Source organism: Otolemur garnettii, unplaced genomic scaffold (assembly GCF_000181295.1).
Source record: "Otolemur garnettii isolate 467f Iridium unplaced genomic scaffold, OtoGar3 scaffold00104, whole genome shotgun sequence".
Taxonomy (NCBI): domain Eukaryota; kingdom Metazoa; phylum Chordata; class Mammalia; order Primates; family Galagidae; genus Otolemur; species Otolemur garnettii.
The window spans coordinates 2,729,704-2,749,496 of NW_003852499.1; the positions used below are offsets into that span (position 1 = coordinate 2,729,704).

The 19,793-nt window shown below is 45.8% G+C and overlaps 1 protein-coding gene across 1 annotated transcript in view; it reads left to right on the forward strand.

Moving 5' to 3' along the window:
• Positions 1-19,793, forward strand: part of VWF (von Willebrand factor) — a 147,272-nt gene that overhangs the window by 102,697 nt on the left and 24,782 nt on the right. Inside the window, exons 35-42 of the mRNA XM_003796416.3 lie at positions 3,786-4,006; positions 5,453-5,645; positions 5,862-6,203; positions 7,895-8,094; positions 15,362-15,464; positions 15,870-15,944; positions 17,299-17,403; positions 18,781-18,986. Coding sequence (XP_003796464.1) covers positions 3,786-4,006; positions 5,453-5,645; positions 5,862-6,203; positions 7,895-8,094; positions 15,362-15,464; positions 15,870-15,944; positions 17,299-17,403; positions 18,781-18,986 — 1,445 coding nt within the window. The remainder of the gene's footprint in view (positions 1-3,785; positions 4,007-5,452; positions 5,646-5,861; positions 6,204-7,894; positions 8,095-15,361; positions 15,465-15,869; positions 15,945-17,298; positions 17,404-18,780; positions 18,987-19,793) is intronic.

Consider the following 19,793-nt stretch of genomic DNA (forward strand, 5'->3'; position numbering starts at 1 on the left):
AAAAAATAAGAATATAATCTCTAATTTTATTGCACTCCGATCAGAGTGTTGTTTGTAATAGTTCTACTTCATGGAAGTTACTGTTAGTTTCTTTACGACCTAACACATGATCAGTTTTTGTGAAGGTGTATTCTTTATTAGCAGGGTGTAGAGTTGGGGATCTCTCTCGAACCCTCATTCTCTCTCTCCTGTTCTTTCCCTCATAAGATTTTGTCCTTTAGGCCTCTATATCCTTACTCATCTTCTCCCCACTCTTTCTATCTCATACTGACAGTGGTGTGAGGTCTCCTATTCCTGGTTTGTCTATCAGAGTGTCCTTGCCTCTCTCGTACTTTTTGCTTCATAAAGACATTACAGCATTGTCTGGGGCAGACACAACCATCATGTCTCCATTGTACACATTCTAGCGTTCAAAAATCCACTTAGTCATGCTTACACTTTTGGGGGGGGGCTATAATTCTAGTTTGTGTGACATCAGAATCTCTATCCCTGTTTGCATATTGTCTGATGCTCTTTGTCCCTTTACTTTAGTCTTTCTGAATTTGAAGTGGGTCTCTCGCATGCAGTCGTAGCTTGCTTTTGAGCCAAATTGAAACCCTTTTTGTTTTAGTAGACAACTTAAACCTATTTCCATATTGCCTTTTGTGTTTGATCTTACTCTGTCATATTCTATGTTTGTTGTATTTTTCATTTATTTCTGTATGTGATATGTATTCTTTGCCTATACATATATATATAGGCCATATATATATATACATATTTTATTTATTTATTTATTTATTTAAAGAGATGAATTCTTCCTCTTTGCTGCCCAGGCTAGGGTGCAGTGGCCTGGTCATAGCTCACTGTGACCTCTAACTTTGGGGCTCAAGTAATCCTCCAACCTCAGCCTCCCAAATAGCCAGGACTATAAGCACTTCCAGCAAGCTTGGCTCATGTTTTATTTTTTGTAGAGACAGAGTCTTGCTATCTTTTCCAGGCTGGTCTTGAACTTCTGGCCTTAAGCAATCTTCCTAAGTGATGGCCTCCAAAAGTGATGGGGATTATAGGTTTGAACCACTGTACCTGGGTTTTAGCTTTTTTCTTTCTTCTTTGGTGTTTAGGAAGGTTTATGTTTTTGTTCCTGTTATTACCTTTGTAATTATACCTTTCTATAGTGCCCTTAGGCCCTTATTTTTTAATTTAATAATTCATTATTCAGTTTGCAGGTTTTTTTTTTTTTTCCGAGACAGAGTCTCACTCTGTTGTCAAGTAGAGTGCAGTGGCATCACCCTAGCTCACAGCAACCTCAGACTTCTGGGTTCAAGCAATCCTCCTGCCTTAGCCTCCCAAGTAGGCGGTACTACAGGCATGCGACACCAAGCCTGGCTGGGTTTTATTTTACCTTTTTTGGAGATGGAGGTCTCACTCTTGCTCAGTTTGTTGATTTTTAAAAGCATCCTTTAGCTTCTATTTGTTGTCTCCTCAACTGTCAATGAGGTTATGCTACAAAATGTCCCCAGAGTCACCATACATAGGGAAAAGGGGAAATTGTAGCTAAATGAACCTTTATTTACAAAATTTTACAAAATGTCTACAAAATATTCTCTATGTGCCGGCCACCTCTTTCTGCACACACAAGTCTTCTCTCCCACCCATGGCGAACATGATCCAAGGTGTCTGTGGTTACACAGGTTTCCTCTGCACGGAGACTTGTGGCACACACCGTACTCATCTCATTCCTTCTCCTGCTCCTCCTATTTTCTAGTTGCATTTTCTAGCGTGTCACAGCGCATGACATTTGTACATTAGTCCTCCACTCTTTCTTGGTTCTAGTTTTAGATCTAGGATTACATAAATAAAAATGTTCATATCAGCTGTCTGTTTTGATATTTCCTGGTCCTCTCTTAGTTGGAGGAAGCTTATTTTCTATTAATAGTAGATTTCTCAAGAAGCGCTTATGGGTACAGAATTCCGTAAGTTCTTGTATATTTAGAAGTTTCTCTGTGGCACTGACATTAGAAGGGCACCTTAGCTAAATATGAATCTCTCGATTCACACCTGTTCCGTTGAGTTTCGGAAAAGTGCTTCTCCATTGCTGCCTCGCCTTTGTACGTTGCTATTCAGAATTCTGATACCAGTATCATTCCTTTGCTTGTAAATTATTTGATCTTTTTTGACTGGAGTCCTGGAAAATGTTTCCTTTATCTTGAAATCTAATTTTACTATAATATGTCTCAGGGTTGACTGTTCTGGGTTAATCTTTCCAGACATAGGGGTATGTGCTTTCAATATACAGATTTGGTTCTTTTTTGATTTCCCAAATCTTTTCAGGGGTTATAGTCTTTAATTATTACTTCTGTTCCATTGGTTTGTTTTTCTCTTTTCAAGACTCCATTTTTCCCCTCTAACATTTGTGGGACTTTCTCTCTGACGTTTTTGCTTCTTTCATCAACTCATTTTCATTCTCTTATCCGAGGTCACAGTGCAAGCAAGTGGCAGAACTGGATTCGACCCCAGTTCCTTTGGCTCTAACGTGTTCATTCCACTGTCACAGTTCATTTCGTGGTGGCCAGGGCCATTCTTACCGACTTGCTATGTGGGAGCTAAAACATTTCTTTGCCTTGTGATTCCTTACATTCTCACGACATTAAGGATGACTCCTTGACTTGACAATGTTGACTGCTGGAGTATGGGGTCACTTGCAGCACAGATGTTCATAGGCCCAGAGTGTTCAGTCCCTCCACTTGGAAATGACTGGCTGCTCAAAGGCTTAGGGAATTCTGAGTGGAAGAACTTTGGGGGGTTGAGGGGGCTGGGAGGGGCTGCTCAGCTCTGGCAGACGGTGCATCCAGACCCACCATTTGTCAAATGATGTTCTCCTTGGCTGTCACTCATGCAGGTAGGGATTGCCCAGGCCTGGCTGTGAGCAGGAGACTTCAGTAGGGCCTCTTGGCTCCACCAAATCAGCCTCTCAGTTCCCGAACTATTATTCACCCACCACTGTAGGTGTAATCGTGAATTGTGTGGAAAGTTCATCTCCACCTTTATTTAGGTCCAAGATTAGCTTTCAAATTGTTTATGGTAATGGTGCCTTCCATGTGAGGATTTCTTACCAAATTATTTTATGTAAATGTAAAATGATGAACACCCACACATGGTGTCTTAATGGGAACTTTGAGAATTTGCTGATTATGTGAATGAATCAGGTCAAATGAGGGAGCTCTAAGAACCAATCATTGTTTTTGGCTCTGGAAATATTTCTCCTATGTGATCTCTTAAAGGATTAAGTCCACATGGCCACTTGTACCATTAGTCACTTGGCAGCTGAAAGGACACATGCATCTTTAGGTGAATTTTCTTTACAATGTGATCATGAGCTTATAGCTTACTCAACCTTTTGTGATTTCAACAACTCATAACACCCCTGGAACTTAACTTTGTTTCCTAGGCCAAAGCATTTGTCCCTATAGAGTGGATCATTTGCATTGCACATTTACATTTGTTAGAGGTGTGGGTCTATAACTTCACACATTTTAATGTACTATTTGTCTTCTAAATGTTCTCCAGGAAAATATTTAATAGCCAAGTATTACTTACCTAACCCCTTTTAACCTCTCAGAGTCTCAGTTTCCAAATCTGGAAATTGAAAAAGAAATCAGGAGATTGGTCTGTCTAACTTAAAGAGCCTATTCAGATCTCAGCTGTATTTATCTGTGTGCAACTTGGTCACACCTGCTTCTCTGTATGTAGCAGGTGTGGGGGTTTGGATATGTCACACCCATCCTCTTCTCTTCTCTGTCCAGGTGTGTGCACAGGCAGCTCCACTCGGCACATTGTGACCTTCGATGGCCAAAATTTCAAGCTGACTGGCAGCTGTTCTTATGTCCTATTTCAAAACAAGGAGCAGGACCTGGAGGTGATTCTCCATAAAGGTCCCTGCAGCCCTGGGGCGGGACAGAGCTGCATGAGATCCATTGAGCTGAAGCACAGTGGCCTCTCCATTGAGCTCCACAGTGACATGGAGGTGAGAGCTGCTTTCTTTGGCTCCCATGACAGGGCAGCAGCTGAGCTGCAGGGAAGCCCCTGGGACCTGGTGCAGGGGGCTTTAGCCGGTGCCCTTGTTAGGAACTTGGCCCCTGCCTAACGGGAGGAGCACTACCTTCTTATGAGGGGTTTATTGCTGTCTCCCTTGTCTTGGCGCGATTTTATGTTGTACTGGGCCCAGATTTGGAAGAGAGAATCAATTTCAGATAGCGTGAACTTGTGAATTTAGTGCTAGTTTCTGGCACTGGTAGGGAATTGGGATTGGCACCAGGAATGTTTAACCAGGAAGCATCATGAGCTTAGTGCCTGAGCCCTGTGAGCTTTCCAAAGGGAAATATTTAGGGCCTTTGAATATATTTCAGGCATATACAGAATGTATAGCTCCAAAATTTGAGAAGAAAACTGCAAAACTGATATAAATAAATGTTTGATAAAACATTTACAAAAAGTTACATTATATCAACTTTACTTGTTCATGTTGAAATCATGAATATTTCATTATGCAACAACAACTTGTAGGCTAGATTTTCTCACTTTGCGAGAGTTCCTGAATCTGAGCAATAATTGCTAAAAAATCATAGCTAGTCTTATATATATATACTGTGTAACTCATAGCCAAAAATTCTAAAATCAGAATGATAAAAAACCCTTCCAAAATTTTTATAGCAAAAATTATATATTTATCACAAGATGTAAGTACATTTTAATACTATGTTTGTTTGTTTGTTTGTTTGAGACAGAGTCTCACTAGCCCTTAGTAGAGTGCTGTGGCATCATAGCTCACAGCAACCTCAAACTCTTAGGCTTAAGTGATTCTCTTGCCTTAACCTCCCAAGTAGCTGGGACTATAGGTGCCCGCTACAACGCCCCGCTATTTTTTGGTTGTAGTTGTCATTGTTTTTTGGCAGGTGTGGGCCGGGTTCGAACCTGCCAGACCCAGTGTATGTGGCTGGTGCCCTAACTGCTGAGCTACAGGTGCTGAGCCAGTACTATGTTTGACATGATAGATGGGGGGCAACCAATGTAAGAACTTCTAGTGACACGGTTACACACCAAAGAGACTTCAAGTAGTCCTATTAGGTTCTCCTGGAGACACTGTCCTGATGAGTTGGCAAAGAGTAACTTTCCCAGGCCATCTTGAGGGTTGCCCATCCCTGCTGAGTCTCACAGACTCAAGCTTCCCTTTAGCCCTGGGCTTTCAGGTTCCAGGTGCATGGCTGCCTGTGCAGTACAATAACAGCTGTGCTCCATACAGCCCCTTTATCTTAGCAGACCTGCTGGTAGCCTTCACGGTCTGAGGCCACACCACATTTATATGTGTGATGAATATGCCCTGACTCTCAGTAACTTTGGTAAGAAGCCAAGGGTAAAGTTCTGAGATTCCTCATTGCTTGGAAGACTGATGAGCTTTTTCTTTTGTGGACAGGTGGCTGTGAATGGCAGAGTGATCTCTGTCCCTTATGTGGGTGGGAACATGGAAGTCAACGTCTATGGGGCCGTCATGCATGAGGTCAGATTCAACCATCTCGGCCACATCCTCACATTCACTCCACGAAACAATGAGTTCCAACTGCAGCTCAGCCCCAAGACCTTTGCTTCAAAGATGTATGGTCTTTGTGGTGAGAACGTTTTCTCAGGTCCTCTTCTGCCTCACCTTACATTTATAACCTTACTTGCTGTACTCTGAGGGCTCTGGGATGCTCATTATTTCTGGGTTGGTTATCAAGGACCCAGTAGCAAGGGCCAGACCCTAGTGGGGATGGATAATGGCTAGCCTCCAGCATCAGTGACTTGGTACCCGGGGCTACCAATGTTGTCTTTTCTTGTTTCTCTAGGGATCTGTGATGAGGATGGGGCCAATGACTTCATGCTGAGGGATGGTACAGTCACCTCAGACTGGAAAGCACTTGTCCAGGAATGGACTGTGCAACAACCGGGGAGGACTTGCCAGCCCATTCCTGAGGAGCAGTGTCCTGTCCTTGACAGCTCCCACTGCCAGGTCCTGCTCTCAGCGGCATTTGCTGAGTGCCACAAGGTCCTGGCTCCAGCCACATTCTATGCCATCTGCCAGCAGGACAGTTGCCACCGGGAGCAAGTATGTGAGGTGATCTCCTCTTATGCACACCTCTGTCGGACCAGTGGGGTCTGTGTTGACTGGAGGACAACTGACTTCTGTGGTGAGTCTCCCTGTGGACCTATGAAAACTCTGGAGAACAAGTAACTGTGGGGCTACTCAACCTCTCTGGCTCTTTATCTGGTGAATAAAGATGAAAATCCCTATATTTCCTAGGAGGCCTACGAGTATTACCTAGAATTCCAGTTAGGACTCACTAAGATTCTTTCCATTAATATTTCTGTAGTTAAAATATGATTTTAATGTATTAGACACATTCGGACATCAGCAAAGGATTGTCTGATCAGCCATGTTGAATTTAAACTGTACCACACTTTAGCAAATATTCATAGTATAGACCTTGCCCGAGCAGGATTTTGAAGGGTGAGTAGAATCTTGCCAGTTCATTACCAAGAAGCTTCTTAATTACAAATACCACAGGATATCTTTCCCCTAAGGTCAGCTTTCAGATCTGAACTTGGCATTTATTTATCGTTTAAAATGTAGGGGTTACCAAAATCAATCAGATGTGGATCCTGCCCTCCAGGGATGCTGGAGTGGAAAGAACAATGAACTTGAAATCCTCAATTATCACACATAACTCTTGACTGTTTGTTGAGAGAAATCACATTGTACACGCATGTTGGAGTCTCAGGCTTTATCTCCAGAGCCCATCAGCAGCTCTGACCTGCGCCCAGAGGACCTGGGCATCCTAGGCCCAGCTCAGCTGGTCATCAGCTGTGCTCTTACTTTTTCTGGACCTCAGCCTCCACATCTCAGAGATAGTTGGACTAGACAAACCTAGGGTCCCCTGAGCACTGATTTTCTGAGTCCATGTAGACTAAACTTCCTCCTCTCAACCTGCCTGCAGATCAAGGGGGCAATGTTAGCTTCTAAGTCACCAGAATCACCTCTGCTTGCTGATTTCTTTGTGTATTTCCTGGCTTCTTACTGTGCACATAGAGAATAACTTTTGGTGCTCTAAATCCTTGGAAACTCCCACCATTTGCCTTGGCACCATGAGAACCTGAGAAAGTTGTTGAGCAGGTCGGGAAGTGTGAATCATCCATTAGCTTCTCTCCTTCGCGAGCTCTTCACAGCAGTGGACTCCTTATTTAATTTTAAGAAGATTTTAAAGCATTGAATACATCTGTTTTCAAAAAGAGGACCACAAAACCTACCAAGGACACACAGGGTCACATAATTAGGACTAGATATGACCACAAGTTCAGAGAAGTAAAATTCTATGTCATACTGCTGACCAAGGGCAGGTGGCTCAGCTGGTTCTGGACTTCAAACTGGGTTCTGGCTGTTTGCTTGGCCTTCCCTCAAGTGTGGTCTCTTTCTATGTGGTTCAAGATGGGGCTCTGGCTCTCACATTCATGTTCCATGCAGCAGGACAGGAGAAGGAGGGAAAAGGGACAAAGGGCATGCACAGCTGTCTTTTAATAGAAGCTGCTATCAGATACCACACTTCCTCTTACAGCTTGCTGGTCAGCACTCAGTCACAGAACTGCTCTCAGCCACAAGTGGGTTGGGAAATGCAGTCCTTAGTCTAGAATCTAGACTCTAGATGGTCACGTGGCCAAATAAAGGTTCTATTTCTACGGAAGATGAGGAGAGTGGAAATGGGTGGAAACTAAGCATCTCTGATCCAGCAGTTTGCCAGATGTTTGAGCATGCTGAATTAGACATACCTCTGTATCCCTCTGGCCTGTGTGGGCCTTCGAGAGTGACCTTCTCCTGTATCTGCAGCTATGTCCTGCCCACCATCCCTGGTGTACAACCACTGTGAGCACGGCTGTCCCCGGAACTGTGATGGCAACACGAGCTCCTGTGGGGACTATCCCTCGGAAGGTTGCTTCTGCCCACCGGGCCAGGTCCTGCTGGAAGGCAGCTGTGTCCCCGAGGAGGCCTGCACGCAGTGTGTTGGTGAGGATGGAGTACGGCACCAGGTAGGAGCCTGGCTGCTTAGCCTGGGCTGCTTCTCTTTGGGGTCAGTAGGGAGCAGTGTTCACTAGTGATTGTCACCTTCCAACTGTGGCTCATGAGGGGGGATCACTGGGGAACAGGGAGGCAGTGTTGCATAATGACTTTGAATTCAGATAGATCTGGGTTCAGAGCCCAGGTCTGTCATGTATTATCTGTGGGATCAAACATTACTGTGTCATTACCACATCATTATTATCACTGCTACTATTGTTTTTATTATTATATTCCTGTAAATAGAATTATGTAGGCCCCCAGGAAGGAAGGGGAAAGGAATATTTTATATGGCGATGTCTGCCTCATTAAGATACATTCACTGTGTGCCTCCATTGTGCCAGCCACTATGTAGTCATCATTTTAATGTTTTTTGTAGGAGTGTTTTGCAGGGTGTTAACAGTTTCTTGTGGCCAGGTGAATTTAAAGAACACTATTATTTTATTTTTTTTTGAGACAGAGCCTCAAGCTATCCCCCTGGGTAGAGTGCTGTGGCATCACAGCTCACAGCAACCTCCAACTCCTGGGCTCAAGCGAGTCTCCAGCATTGTTGTTTGGTGGGCCTGGGCTGGATTCGAACCTGCCAGCTCAGGTGTATGTGGCTGGTGCCTTAGCCACTTGAGCCACAGGCACTGAGCCAAGAACACTATTATTAATTACAAAGAAAATTTGTGTAAAGAAAGGGTCTCACTACGTTCCTCAGGCTGGTCTTGAACTCCAGGACCCAAAGAATCCTCCCACCTTGGGATTTCAGGTGTGAGCCACTATGCCTAGCTTAAAGAAATCTAGCTAAACATAGTTCAGCAGGCTTCCTTTTTGCAAGACTCTTTAGAACTTTTATATTTATTTATTTATTTTTTGAGACAGAGTCTCACTATGTCACTCTGGTAGAGTGCCGTGGCGTCACAGCTCACAGCAATCTCAAACTCTTGGGCTTAAGCAATTCTCTTGCTTCAGCTGCCTAAGTACCTGGGACTACAGGCACCCACCACAACACCTGGCTATTTTTTCTGTTATAGTTTTCATTGTTGTTTGGCAGGCCTGGGCGGGGTTTGAACCCGCCAGCCCTGGTGTATGTGGCCCAGCACCCCAGCTGCTGATCTACAGGCGCCAAGCCTAGAGATTTTTTTTTTTTTTTTTTTTTTTGAGACAGAGCCTCAAGCTGTCCCCCTGGGTAGAATGCTATGGCATCACAGCTTACAGCAACCTCCAACTCCTGGGCTCAAGCGAGTCTCCAGCATTGTTGTTTGGTGGGCCTGGGCTGGATTCGAACCTGCCAGCTCAGGTGTATGTGGCTGGCGCCTTAGCTGCTTGAGCCACAGGCGCCGAGCCAAGCCTAGAGCTTTTCATGTACTGTTCTACACTGCAATTATTTAAGAGAGTTTTGCTTCTCAAAGGGATTTGACCATAGAACTTGTGTATGTGTGTGTAACATTTCTTTGGACTAGGGCTCCACAGAATACACTAGGATATCCTGTGTTACTCCTGAATACTTACAAAGACCGTATAAAAAACTGAGACTTAAAGAACTTAGTAACTTGCCCACGGACCCAGTTTGTAAGTGACAGAGTTGGGAGATGGACTCTGAGGACATGGCTCCTCCACTGTATGAACTTGCCCCTTTGCTACATCTTTTTTTGGACTGACTCGCTTGCATGGTAGTCATAGAGACATCAATTCTTTTGGCTCTTTAGAAGTTAATGAATGCATTTTGAAAGGGTGTTTACTAAACTCCCTCATCTTGGCCTAAAATTGCAGTCCTCCCTTCAAAGCTGACACAAGGTATATTTGTAGGGTTTGTAGTCTGTGCACATGTGAATGTGTGCAACGTTTCCATCCTTCATCCAAGGCAGTGATACTACAGAGAATGGTAGAGATAGGAGCAAAGGAGAATGTGTTCTATGATCATCGAAAACATAACATCTCCATCATTGCCAAAGAGGCCCATTATCACTAAATGGACCAGGTCAGGTGACTTACCACTGTACTTAATCACAACTAGGAGAACTCATGGTAGAGCTAGCCTGGAGGATAATGAAAACAATATTACAGAAACTACACTATTCTGTCTCTGGTTTTGTAAGCTGCGGGAAAAGGGACCATTTTTATGTGATCCCTGCCAAAGCTCTGTAGGGTCTTATCACAAGTCCTATTGAATGGTTGGAAATCCTGAGACTCAGATTGCAGGAGGCAATGATGCTGGGACTCCTGTTCACTCCTCATGCCATGGTGTCCCTGCCCTGCCATTGATCTCTCCAGAACTCTGAGCTAACTATGAGCATCCATCAAGGATATTGCTCAGATGGGTCTCATCTGCTCTAGGTTAGTTCCTGGCCTTTATCCTAGTGGGCCCCACTTGCTCTCACTGCAATGAGCTAGGAGGGAAGCCCAGACCTACCTGTACCACCACATTTCAACTTGCCAAGTTAAGTAACTGCCTGTTCTGTGATATTCCCTAAGTGGGTCGACAGAACCTTACAGTCCTCTCCCTGATGTGTCTGGCTCGTGGGCTCCGGCAGGGCTGGGATGATGTATGCCTTTCACACATGGAGCCAGCACCCAGTGGTAACTTCAGGCTGGGTTTCCTGGGAGTCGTAAAGTGCTCGCTCACCGAGGGAGTCAGAAATGGCCTCCACCCTGTCCCAGCTTCTGTGATGAGAAGTAAGCTCACATTTGCTGTGGTTCTGGCTCAGTGAGTGTCAGGCACCTGCAAGGCCCTGAGAGCAGGGAGCTTGTGGGTTTCATCTTAGTGTCTCCGGCCCTGCTTCCCCCTGGGATACCACTTCCCACTCGCCCTTTTCCACGGCTCCCTTCCCTTTCAGTCCCACACTCAGAACATGCATTTGAGTTGTGTAAAGCATCCTTCTGAACAGTGAAATACTCGACACAGACATTTAAAAAAAAAATCAAGTCACATAAAATTAGTTCATAAAAAACTAATTTTGGGAACATAGCCAGTTTCAGTTATTTTAGAAAATAGAGATTAAATGAATGAAAACAAATATCCAGCCACCTGCCTTTTTACCATTTACTTTTGAAGCCGAGAAAGAATAAAAATCCAATATGAAGAAAATTTCCATTAAATGAATTTTTTAACTGAAAAATAAAGCTCAGAAAACCTTTCTTCAGGGAAATAAACCAAGGCATAAAACTACTGTAGTAACTTCAGAAGGATAAAATATTTGCTAGTTTCCATAGCTCTTGCTTATTTTAAGAGATGGGATCTGAAGATGTCAGCCTTTGTATTGATAGCAGGCCCAGAAGGAACTCAGAGCCGTGAACACAGGCTGTCCCTTGCTCCTTGCTCCTTGCTCTGTGCTGCTGCTGCTATCGACAAACACAAGCTCAGCAAGCACTGCGCCCATCACCCTGAAGCCTGGAGCCTCCTCTTCCCTCCCTCAGCCTCTGCTGTTCCATAGCGGGCTCAGTGTCGCCGTTCATTTGAATCCTCCATCAAATCCTCTGGCTGGTGGGTGGGGCATGATGACTGGCTTGTGTTCCTTCTCTGACCCTGGACTTTGAAGACTTCAGCCCCCCTACCCGCTGCCATATTCGCTGTAGGCTGTTCTTTTGTCACCCTTTTTAAATCTTTAACTCCTGCTTATTCTCATACCTGTTCTGTCCCAGTGATAATCCTTCTCTGGCCCTACAACCGGGCAGGTGTGACAGGCCTGCCTGCGGTTGGCCTGAGCCTGTGTGGGAGTGCCACCTGCTGGTTGCTTTGCTGCATAGCCTGGCCAGAAGCTCAGCTTTCGCTTTTTCAGGGGCAGTAGATTCTGTCCCCCACCTTGGGGAGGCCTCATTTAAGCTTTCTGGGAAAATGCAAATCCCTGGAGAAGGAGGTTGAATGCCTACATTTGGTCATCTCTTGTGGTGTTGCCCACTGTCAGGATAATTGGGAGGATATGAGTTATTCTTTTTTTGAAACAGAATCTAGAGTGCAGTGGTGTAATCATAGCTCACAGCAACCTCGAACTCTTGGGCTTAAGTGATCCTCCTGACTCAGATTCCTGAGTAGATGCAACTATAGGCTGGTGCCACCACACCTGGTTAATTTTCTCTTTCGTAGAGACGGGGGGGTGGGGGTGGGTCTCACTCTTGCTCAGGCTGGTCTCAAACTTGAGCTCAAGGAGATCCTCCCATCTCAGCCTCCTGGAGTGCTAGGATTCCAGGAGCACGCCAATGTGCTGGGCCTGATTTATTCTTGAGTTTAGATAGCTGAGGTCCACATTAAAAAAAAAAGAGAGAAAAAAGAAAACTCAAACATACACAAAACAAAACCCTCTTGACTCATTTTACCACATCCGCCTGCCCCAGCCCCTGCCCTTGAAGCCAGCACCCTGTGCCCCTCCCCTGGGTCTCTTCGTGCCTGAAGAAGCCCTGGAAAGGCCCTGTGTAGGTTTTTTCTGGGTTTCCCTTCCTGGCCTTTCCCATCCTGTGAGCTGTCACCAGGTCTGTCTTTGTCTCGCAGTCCTCTCTCAGAGGCAGGGTCCTGTTTACAAACCTTCAGGGCAGCACCTTGCCTGCTGCCTGAAGGAAAAATCCTAAAGTGGACATGCCTGGCCTCTACCACGTTCTTCAACCTGCCCGCCTAGCCCCACGATGCTCAGGCCACCCTGCCCCCGTCCCCACTTGCTCATAGGAGCACACCTGCCTCTGTGCCTTCATTCCCTGTTTCCACCCCCATTCCTCCACCTTCCCCTTTGCTCAGACCCTTCCTCTGCATCATAGGGGCCGCATCCTGACACCTCTGGAACGTCTGGCCCTCGTGACCTCTTCTTTTGCACTTCTATGGCTCCTTATCTTTTTATTTTTATTTTATTTATTTATTTTTAAATTTCAGATTAATATGAGGATACAAACGATTTGGTTACATAGTTTGCATTTGTGAGGTAAAGTCCAAGTTGCAGTTAAGCCCTTCACCCAGGGGATGTGCAGTATACCCTTCCATTGGGCTCATTAGCCGCGAGCTTAGCAATCCCCCTCTCTCCTCCCCTCGCTCCTCTCCCTTCTTTCCCCTCCCCCACCACTGGAATTTAAATGTGTTTTTCTTTCGTGTGGACGTGTAGTTGTCTATCTGTTGGTTTCATATTGGTATTGAGTACATGGGACACTTGCTTTTCCATTCATGTGATACTTTATTTACTAAGGAGGATGTTCTTCAACTCCACCCAGGGTAATACAAAAGATGTAAAGTCTCCATCTTTTTTATGGCTGAATAGTATTTTTCATTTTTAGAAATAGCTTTATTGAGGTGTGATTGACCTATAACAAATAGCAGATATTTAAAGTGTACAGTGTGTTGAGTTTATGTACACCCATAAAACTGTCTTTGTAAGCCAGAAAGGGAAATTTCCATCACTCCAAAAGTCTCCTTATGCTCCTTTCTAATACATTCCCCAAACCTGGACAACTGCTGGTCTGTTTTCTGTCCCTGTGGATCCATTTATATGTCCTGGGATTCTGTGTGGATGGAATCATGCTGTATGCACTCCTTTTTTGGCCTGGCCCCCTTCATTCAGCCTAGTGCTTTAGAGATTCATCCATGTTGTATGTTTTCATAGTTTATTCCTTTTTATTGCTGAGTGATATTCCAAGGCGTGCATGTATCACAATTTATCTATCTCCCTCAGATTTTATGGGTGAGTCTTTTATCCCCAGCTTGACTATCAGCCGATGGAGGGCTGGGGCTGTATATTTGGGCCTGCCCATGGTGGGCACTGTGTCTACCGATGAGGGGCAATTTGGGTATCTGTGGCCAAAACAATTTGGGTATCTGGGCTGAAGTCCCAAATGTGGCACTTGGTCACATTACTTAATTTCTTGGCGCCTCAATTTCCTCATTTGTCAATACGAGTAACGATAGTATTTACCAGATTGGGTTATTATAAGTGAAATAGAGTAAACAAATGTAAAGCCCTTAGAAAAATATCGTGAATATATTTAATGCTAATTATTACTGGGGAGCAGCAGAGCACAGTGGTTTAAAAACATGGATTCTGGGTTCAAAGCCTAGCTCAGTTGCTCTGACTGTGCAACTCCAAGCAAGTGCCTCGGTTTTCTCATTTGACAATAGAAACAAAATCCCCACCATTGGCTTGCAATGAGTAATTTAAATAAAGTCCTTCAAACAGCGGCACCCAGCACACGTTATTCCAATGCTAGCTGTTTATGGAAGGATGTCAAGGGCAGTACAGGAAGGTTTCATCCTGAGGAGGGCTGGGCACTGGGAGGAAGGTGTTTTACCTGGGGATCTTTGACCTCTTTTCTTCTGAGCTGACTGCTGACTGTGGAAGCAGATGGAACAAATAAGACCTTCTTGGCCTGGGAACTTTTCAGAGGACTTTGAGCTATTGGATAAGAATGTGTTTATTCAAGGACAATTTCACCTGAATTTAATTCTGTTTCACTTTAATTTGATGGCTGAGCATCGAGAGAGATCGAGTCCTAGCTCTTTGCCATGTGCCAGGACATTTCCTGCTCCTGACTGCCCTCCTGTGAGGCAGGCTGGAGGATCTCACTTTCCAGGTGAGGAAACTGAGGCACAGAGGAATGTGGCTCATATGGGAGTCCAGGTGTTCCTGACTTCAAAGCCTTGTGCATGGGGCTGTGCGTGACTTTGGGAAAGTTGCTTTACACCCTGAATGGGCCTCATCTGAAAAGCCAGAGGACGTCCGTCAGGGTCTAACATCACTCTGGCATCGGCACGGTGCCGATTTGAAAGGTTTTGCTGTCTTCCCCCCAACTCTTCCTACCCTATCGCCTTAAGTCCAGAAACAAATAAAAATTTTTCCCCCCCAAGCAACATCTTAATTTTCCCTCTGGCCTGTGAAATGATGAGGAGTGTGATACCAGAGTCCTCCTTTTCTTTCTTTCTTTCTTTTTTTTTTTTTCATTTCTTTCTTCTTCTTCTTTTTTTTTTCTGAGCCCCCCTGTTCTTACTTTGCTTGGCTTTAGTGCCACCAGCAGAGAAGGCAGTAGCGAAAGTTCCCAGGTTGTCTTTTCCCTGTACCAGGGACTCAGTGGTGACTCCTTGCTGAGCCCCCTGGCATGGTGCCACCTTATCCCTCTCAGAACCTCACACCCTCCTTTCCATGTGCCTTTGTGCATCTGTGTAGCTCTGGCAGAGGGATGATCGTGGAGCTGGCCCTGGGGAGAAGAGGCTGAGCCAGAGGTAGGGGAGAGCTGGCTGTGTGTTCGGGTGTCCTGTGCCCTCACTGAAGCTCACTTTCCCCTCAGTTCCTGGAGGCCTGGGTCCCGGACCATCAGCCCTGCCAGCTCTGCACGTGCCTCAGCGGGCGCAAAGTCAACTGCACAGCACAGCCCTGCCCCACGGCCAGAGGTGAGGCGTCTACCCCTTCCTGGTGCTCCAGGAGGAAGAGGGGCTCCTGCAAGGCCCCCACACCTGTCTTCAGGCCTGGCAGACCAGATCCAAGAGCTGGTGCCAAGAGCTGATCTCCCTGGCCAGTTGGCACTCCCCTTGCTGAGCTTGGGTGCTTTGGGATGTCACTCTGTCTGCCTATCTGCACCTTGGTGCTCAGAGTCCCTTGGGAGGGAAATGCGCAGTGTCACCAGGACACATGGGGAGACTCATTTGTTAGAGGCCCCAGGGTCTGGATCCTGTGGGACAAGAACGCAGAGCCTTTGCTGGGTTTCAGTGAGCGAGAGCTTCCCAAATCCAGCACTTTGAGAACTTTTTGGGCTGTCTGTTTTCATTTCTCTGACTTTTATGGCTGTTCTCCTCCAGCTCCCACATGTGGCCCGTGTGAAGTGGCCCGCCTCCGCCAGAACACGGACCGGTGCTGCCCGGAGTATGAGTGTGGTATGTACCCCAACCTGGAGGTTCCAGGCCCCAGCCCCAGCCCCAGGTGAAATACTCCAGGTGCTGAAAGGTGGACGTGTTCCCAGGTATAGGTGTGCAAAAGGAGGTGGGTGTGCGAGGACTAGATTTTCCAAAATGCGTGGAAAGAGTTATGTCTGGAGAATAGGATTCAGTTCCTAGAAAAATCCTACCATACATTTTAAAATGTCAGGCTTTAGAGCATTAGTAAAATAATGAAGTGACCAGTGGGGAATACAGAGATTTGCTGAGGACAAAGGCATGCCCCAGGAGCCCAGCTCCTTTCTCAGTATAGAGAAGGCCACAGGCAGGGCACTTTGAGTTCAGCAGGCTGTTTGTCAGGGGCTTTCATGACAGGCTTGCAAACTACACAGTGAATAGGGGCCCAAAAAATGATATAATTCAGTGAATTGGACCTGATGGAATTAGAGTCAACATGGCAGGAAATCACTAGTCCACTTGTCCCTGCCCTGTCTTATGTGTTTATTAATTGTTGGGATGAAAAAATAAAGCACAGGCTTGCACATTCACAGTGGTGCAAACCTTCAAGCAAGAGCAAAGAGATCATAGGACAGTCTAAGGATCTAAAAGAGAGTTAAATAATCAGAGAAATTTGCTTTTGCTGATGAAATTAATCAGAAATAATATGGAAGTCCTATAGGGGAAGGAGAGCTGACTTGAGAATAATTTCTACAAGGTAGATCTGAGAATGTTAGTAGTAGAGAGAACTGGAGGGATCATTTAGTTCAAAGCCCCTCATTTTGTAGACCTTGCTAAGTTCCTACAATGTGTCAGGCACATGAAATCCTCAGACTAACTCTATAAGTTAGAATGCCTACCTTACAGAAGAGGAAACTGAGGTCTAGAAGATTCAAGTGATTAGGCTGAGATCTGGGAATCCTAGCAATGATAAGAATACTCAGTATGTGTCTGTCTATCTAGCAGTCATCCTGTATTAATCATTCTATTATTTGTCTATTTTCCTGTATTTACCATAGTCTGTTTCCTATCTATCTATCTATCAATCATTCTGTCATCCTATATTTATCTATCTAGTTTTTATCTCCTATCTTTCTATCACCTGTTACCTCCCCCTATTTTAACTCTCTGTCTCTCTGTGTATCTCTCTAATCACCATCTACCTAAAACAGTAGCAGTCTCCATGAATAGGAACACAGGGTCCCATTCACAGGTAGTGAAGGGGTAACCTCTCTCGTAACCTCTTTGATACTCTTGGTAGAGTGCTGTGAAGTCATAGCTCACAGCAACCTCAAACTCTTGGGCTCAAGCGATTCCCTTGAACTCTGTGTGGATGTCTGTCTTTCCTGGCCCACAGTGTGTGACCTGGTGAGTTGTGACCCGCCCCTGGTGCCTCAGTGTGAAGGTGGCCTCCAGCCAACTCTGACCAACCCCGGCGAGTGCAGACCCGACTTCACCTGTGGTAAGGCCTCTGTGGATGTTTGGCCTCTCTCTGCTGGTCTGGGAGGCGGTCCTCTTTCTCAAGGACCTGCTCTCACATCATTTCCATTTTTCTACTTAGTTGAATCTGCATTTGGAGCATACCTAGAATGGGGGGTCAGTGTCATACCTGAACAGCTATGAAAGGTGTAGCAGGTGTGGGCACAGCTGCAGGCACTTCCATTTTGGGTGATGTTAGCTGCAGTTGGGGCTGAGATGAGGAAGACCTCAGAGATAATCTTTATTTTCCCCTGTCCTCCTGTATGCCATCGAGGGGAGAGAATGTTGCTTTGACTTGTCCTCATCATTGGATATATATATATATTTTTTGAGACAGAATCTCACTTTGATACTCTTGGTAGAGTGCTGTGAAGTCACAGCTCACAGCAACCTCAAACTCTTGGGCTCAAGCGATTCTCTTGCTCAGCCTTCCAAGTAGCTGGGATTATAGGTGCCCACCACAATGCTCGGCTATTTTTAGAGATAGGGTCTCACTCTTGCTCAGGCTATCCACCTCCCTCAGCCTCCCAAAGTGCTAGGATTACAGGTATGAGCCACCGTGGCTGACCTCACTATTGGATCCTATTAACAAACAAATACATAGGATTTCCCCCCTGTGTATGTGCATATATTTAATCACTAAGTGGTATAATTCTTACATTGAGATGGGATCAGGCTGAAGACAGACATGGCAAGAAACCTAATTTTGCACTTAGCTACTGAGAATACCCACTATAGGTCAAGTGGAATTCTCGTCCTGTTGATTTGGAATCTCACTTGACTTCCTAGATGTGAGCTCTCAGGGGTGGAGGGGAAGTTGGAACTAGGCAAAGGACACAGGGATGGGATGTGGCATTTATGAAATGACATTGTGGATTTGACAAGATTGCTACAGCCTTTATTCCACATTCTGGGGGGCCTAAGATGGCAGGGTGTGTTTCTAGGTCCTGAGCTGGGGAGAGCATCACAAAAGCCACCAGTGTATATGAGTGCTTACCAGGTCCTGGTGCACCCAGGCCTCTGTGGGCCTTAGAAACTCCCTCTGATGTCTCTGAGGATCAGGGGTTGGAAGGACCCTCGCCCTTGCAGACGTGCACGGCAACGTGATAGAGTGGGGCTTGAGACTTTACTTCTCTTTTAGAATTCTGAGCTTCACATTTCTCCTTTTGATCAAAGTTCTTATTTTTCAGCAGACAAACTGTTTTTTGGTATAATTGCGTAGCCCCCACCCTGACTGAGTAGGACCTATGTGCATGTCTGATTTAGTATTCTGAGTTGAGGGTTCCCTGGGACCCCACGGCATAGCCGAATGCTTGCAAGTCCTCGCTGAGGGCAGGGCTCACCTTGTGCTGCCCCTCAGCCTGTAGGAAAGAGGAGTGCAAAAGGGTGTCCCCGCCCTCCTGCCCCCCGCACCGGACGCCCACCCTTCGGGAGACCCAGTGCTGCGATGAGTATGAGTGTACTTGCAACTGTGTCAACTCCACTGTGAGCTGTCCCCTCGGGTACCTGGCCTCAGCCACCACCAATGACTGCGGCTGCACCACCACCACCTGCCTTCCTGATAAGGTAAGGGCAGCTGAGCTCCGGCTGGGATGATGGACAAACACTGCACCTCATGGAAGGTCTGCCCCAACCCAAACTCCAGTCCTGCCCAAACCAGGGGCCATGAAGCTTGGTGGGTGGTCAGCTGGCATTCCGTCTCAGCCTACAGAGAAGTTTAGTGAACTCAGGAGGTATTTATAATGAACCCAGTATGCAAAGCACAGGCTCTACCACTGAGCTACGTCCCCAGTACCTACAGTGAACCTACTAGGTTAGGTGCTGAGGTTGCAAGTCATGAATAAGATGTGGTCCCCACCTTTAAAGAGTCTATTCATAGATGAGCTAAGGAAATAATGTGGTCCCGTGGATTATTTAGAAATCAGTGAGTAGTTTATTCCTTTGTTAATGGCGATTGATTCATCCATTCATCCATACAGTATTTACAGAACAGCTTCTGTGTTATCACAGAACTGGTACTGTGTTAGGTGCTTTTGGAAGAAATGTGTGATGCGGTCCCCACCTATGATCTTGTTAGTATATAAGACAATAGTCTATAGGGTGACTGTAATAACATAGCAATGGGTGGTACAGATGTCAAATGCAAACAGCAGTCTTATGGGGAGAGAGCTACGAAAATGAGCTCTTAGGAGAGATTTAATTGGTGGGGCCGGGTGGGGATGGTGGGTGGGAGGGTGGGGAAGTGTAGGAGTGGGCCTTGAAGTGAGCTGGAAGTGCAGCGGGAAGACCAAAGTGTAGTTGCAGGGGCTGGGGCTGAGATGGGGAAGGCCTCAGAGATAATCTTTATTTTCTCCTGTCCTCCTGTATTCCATC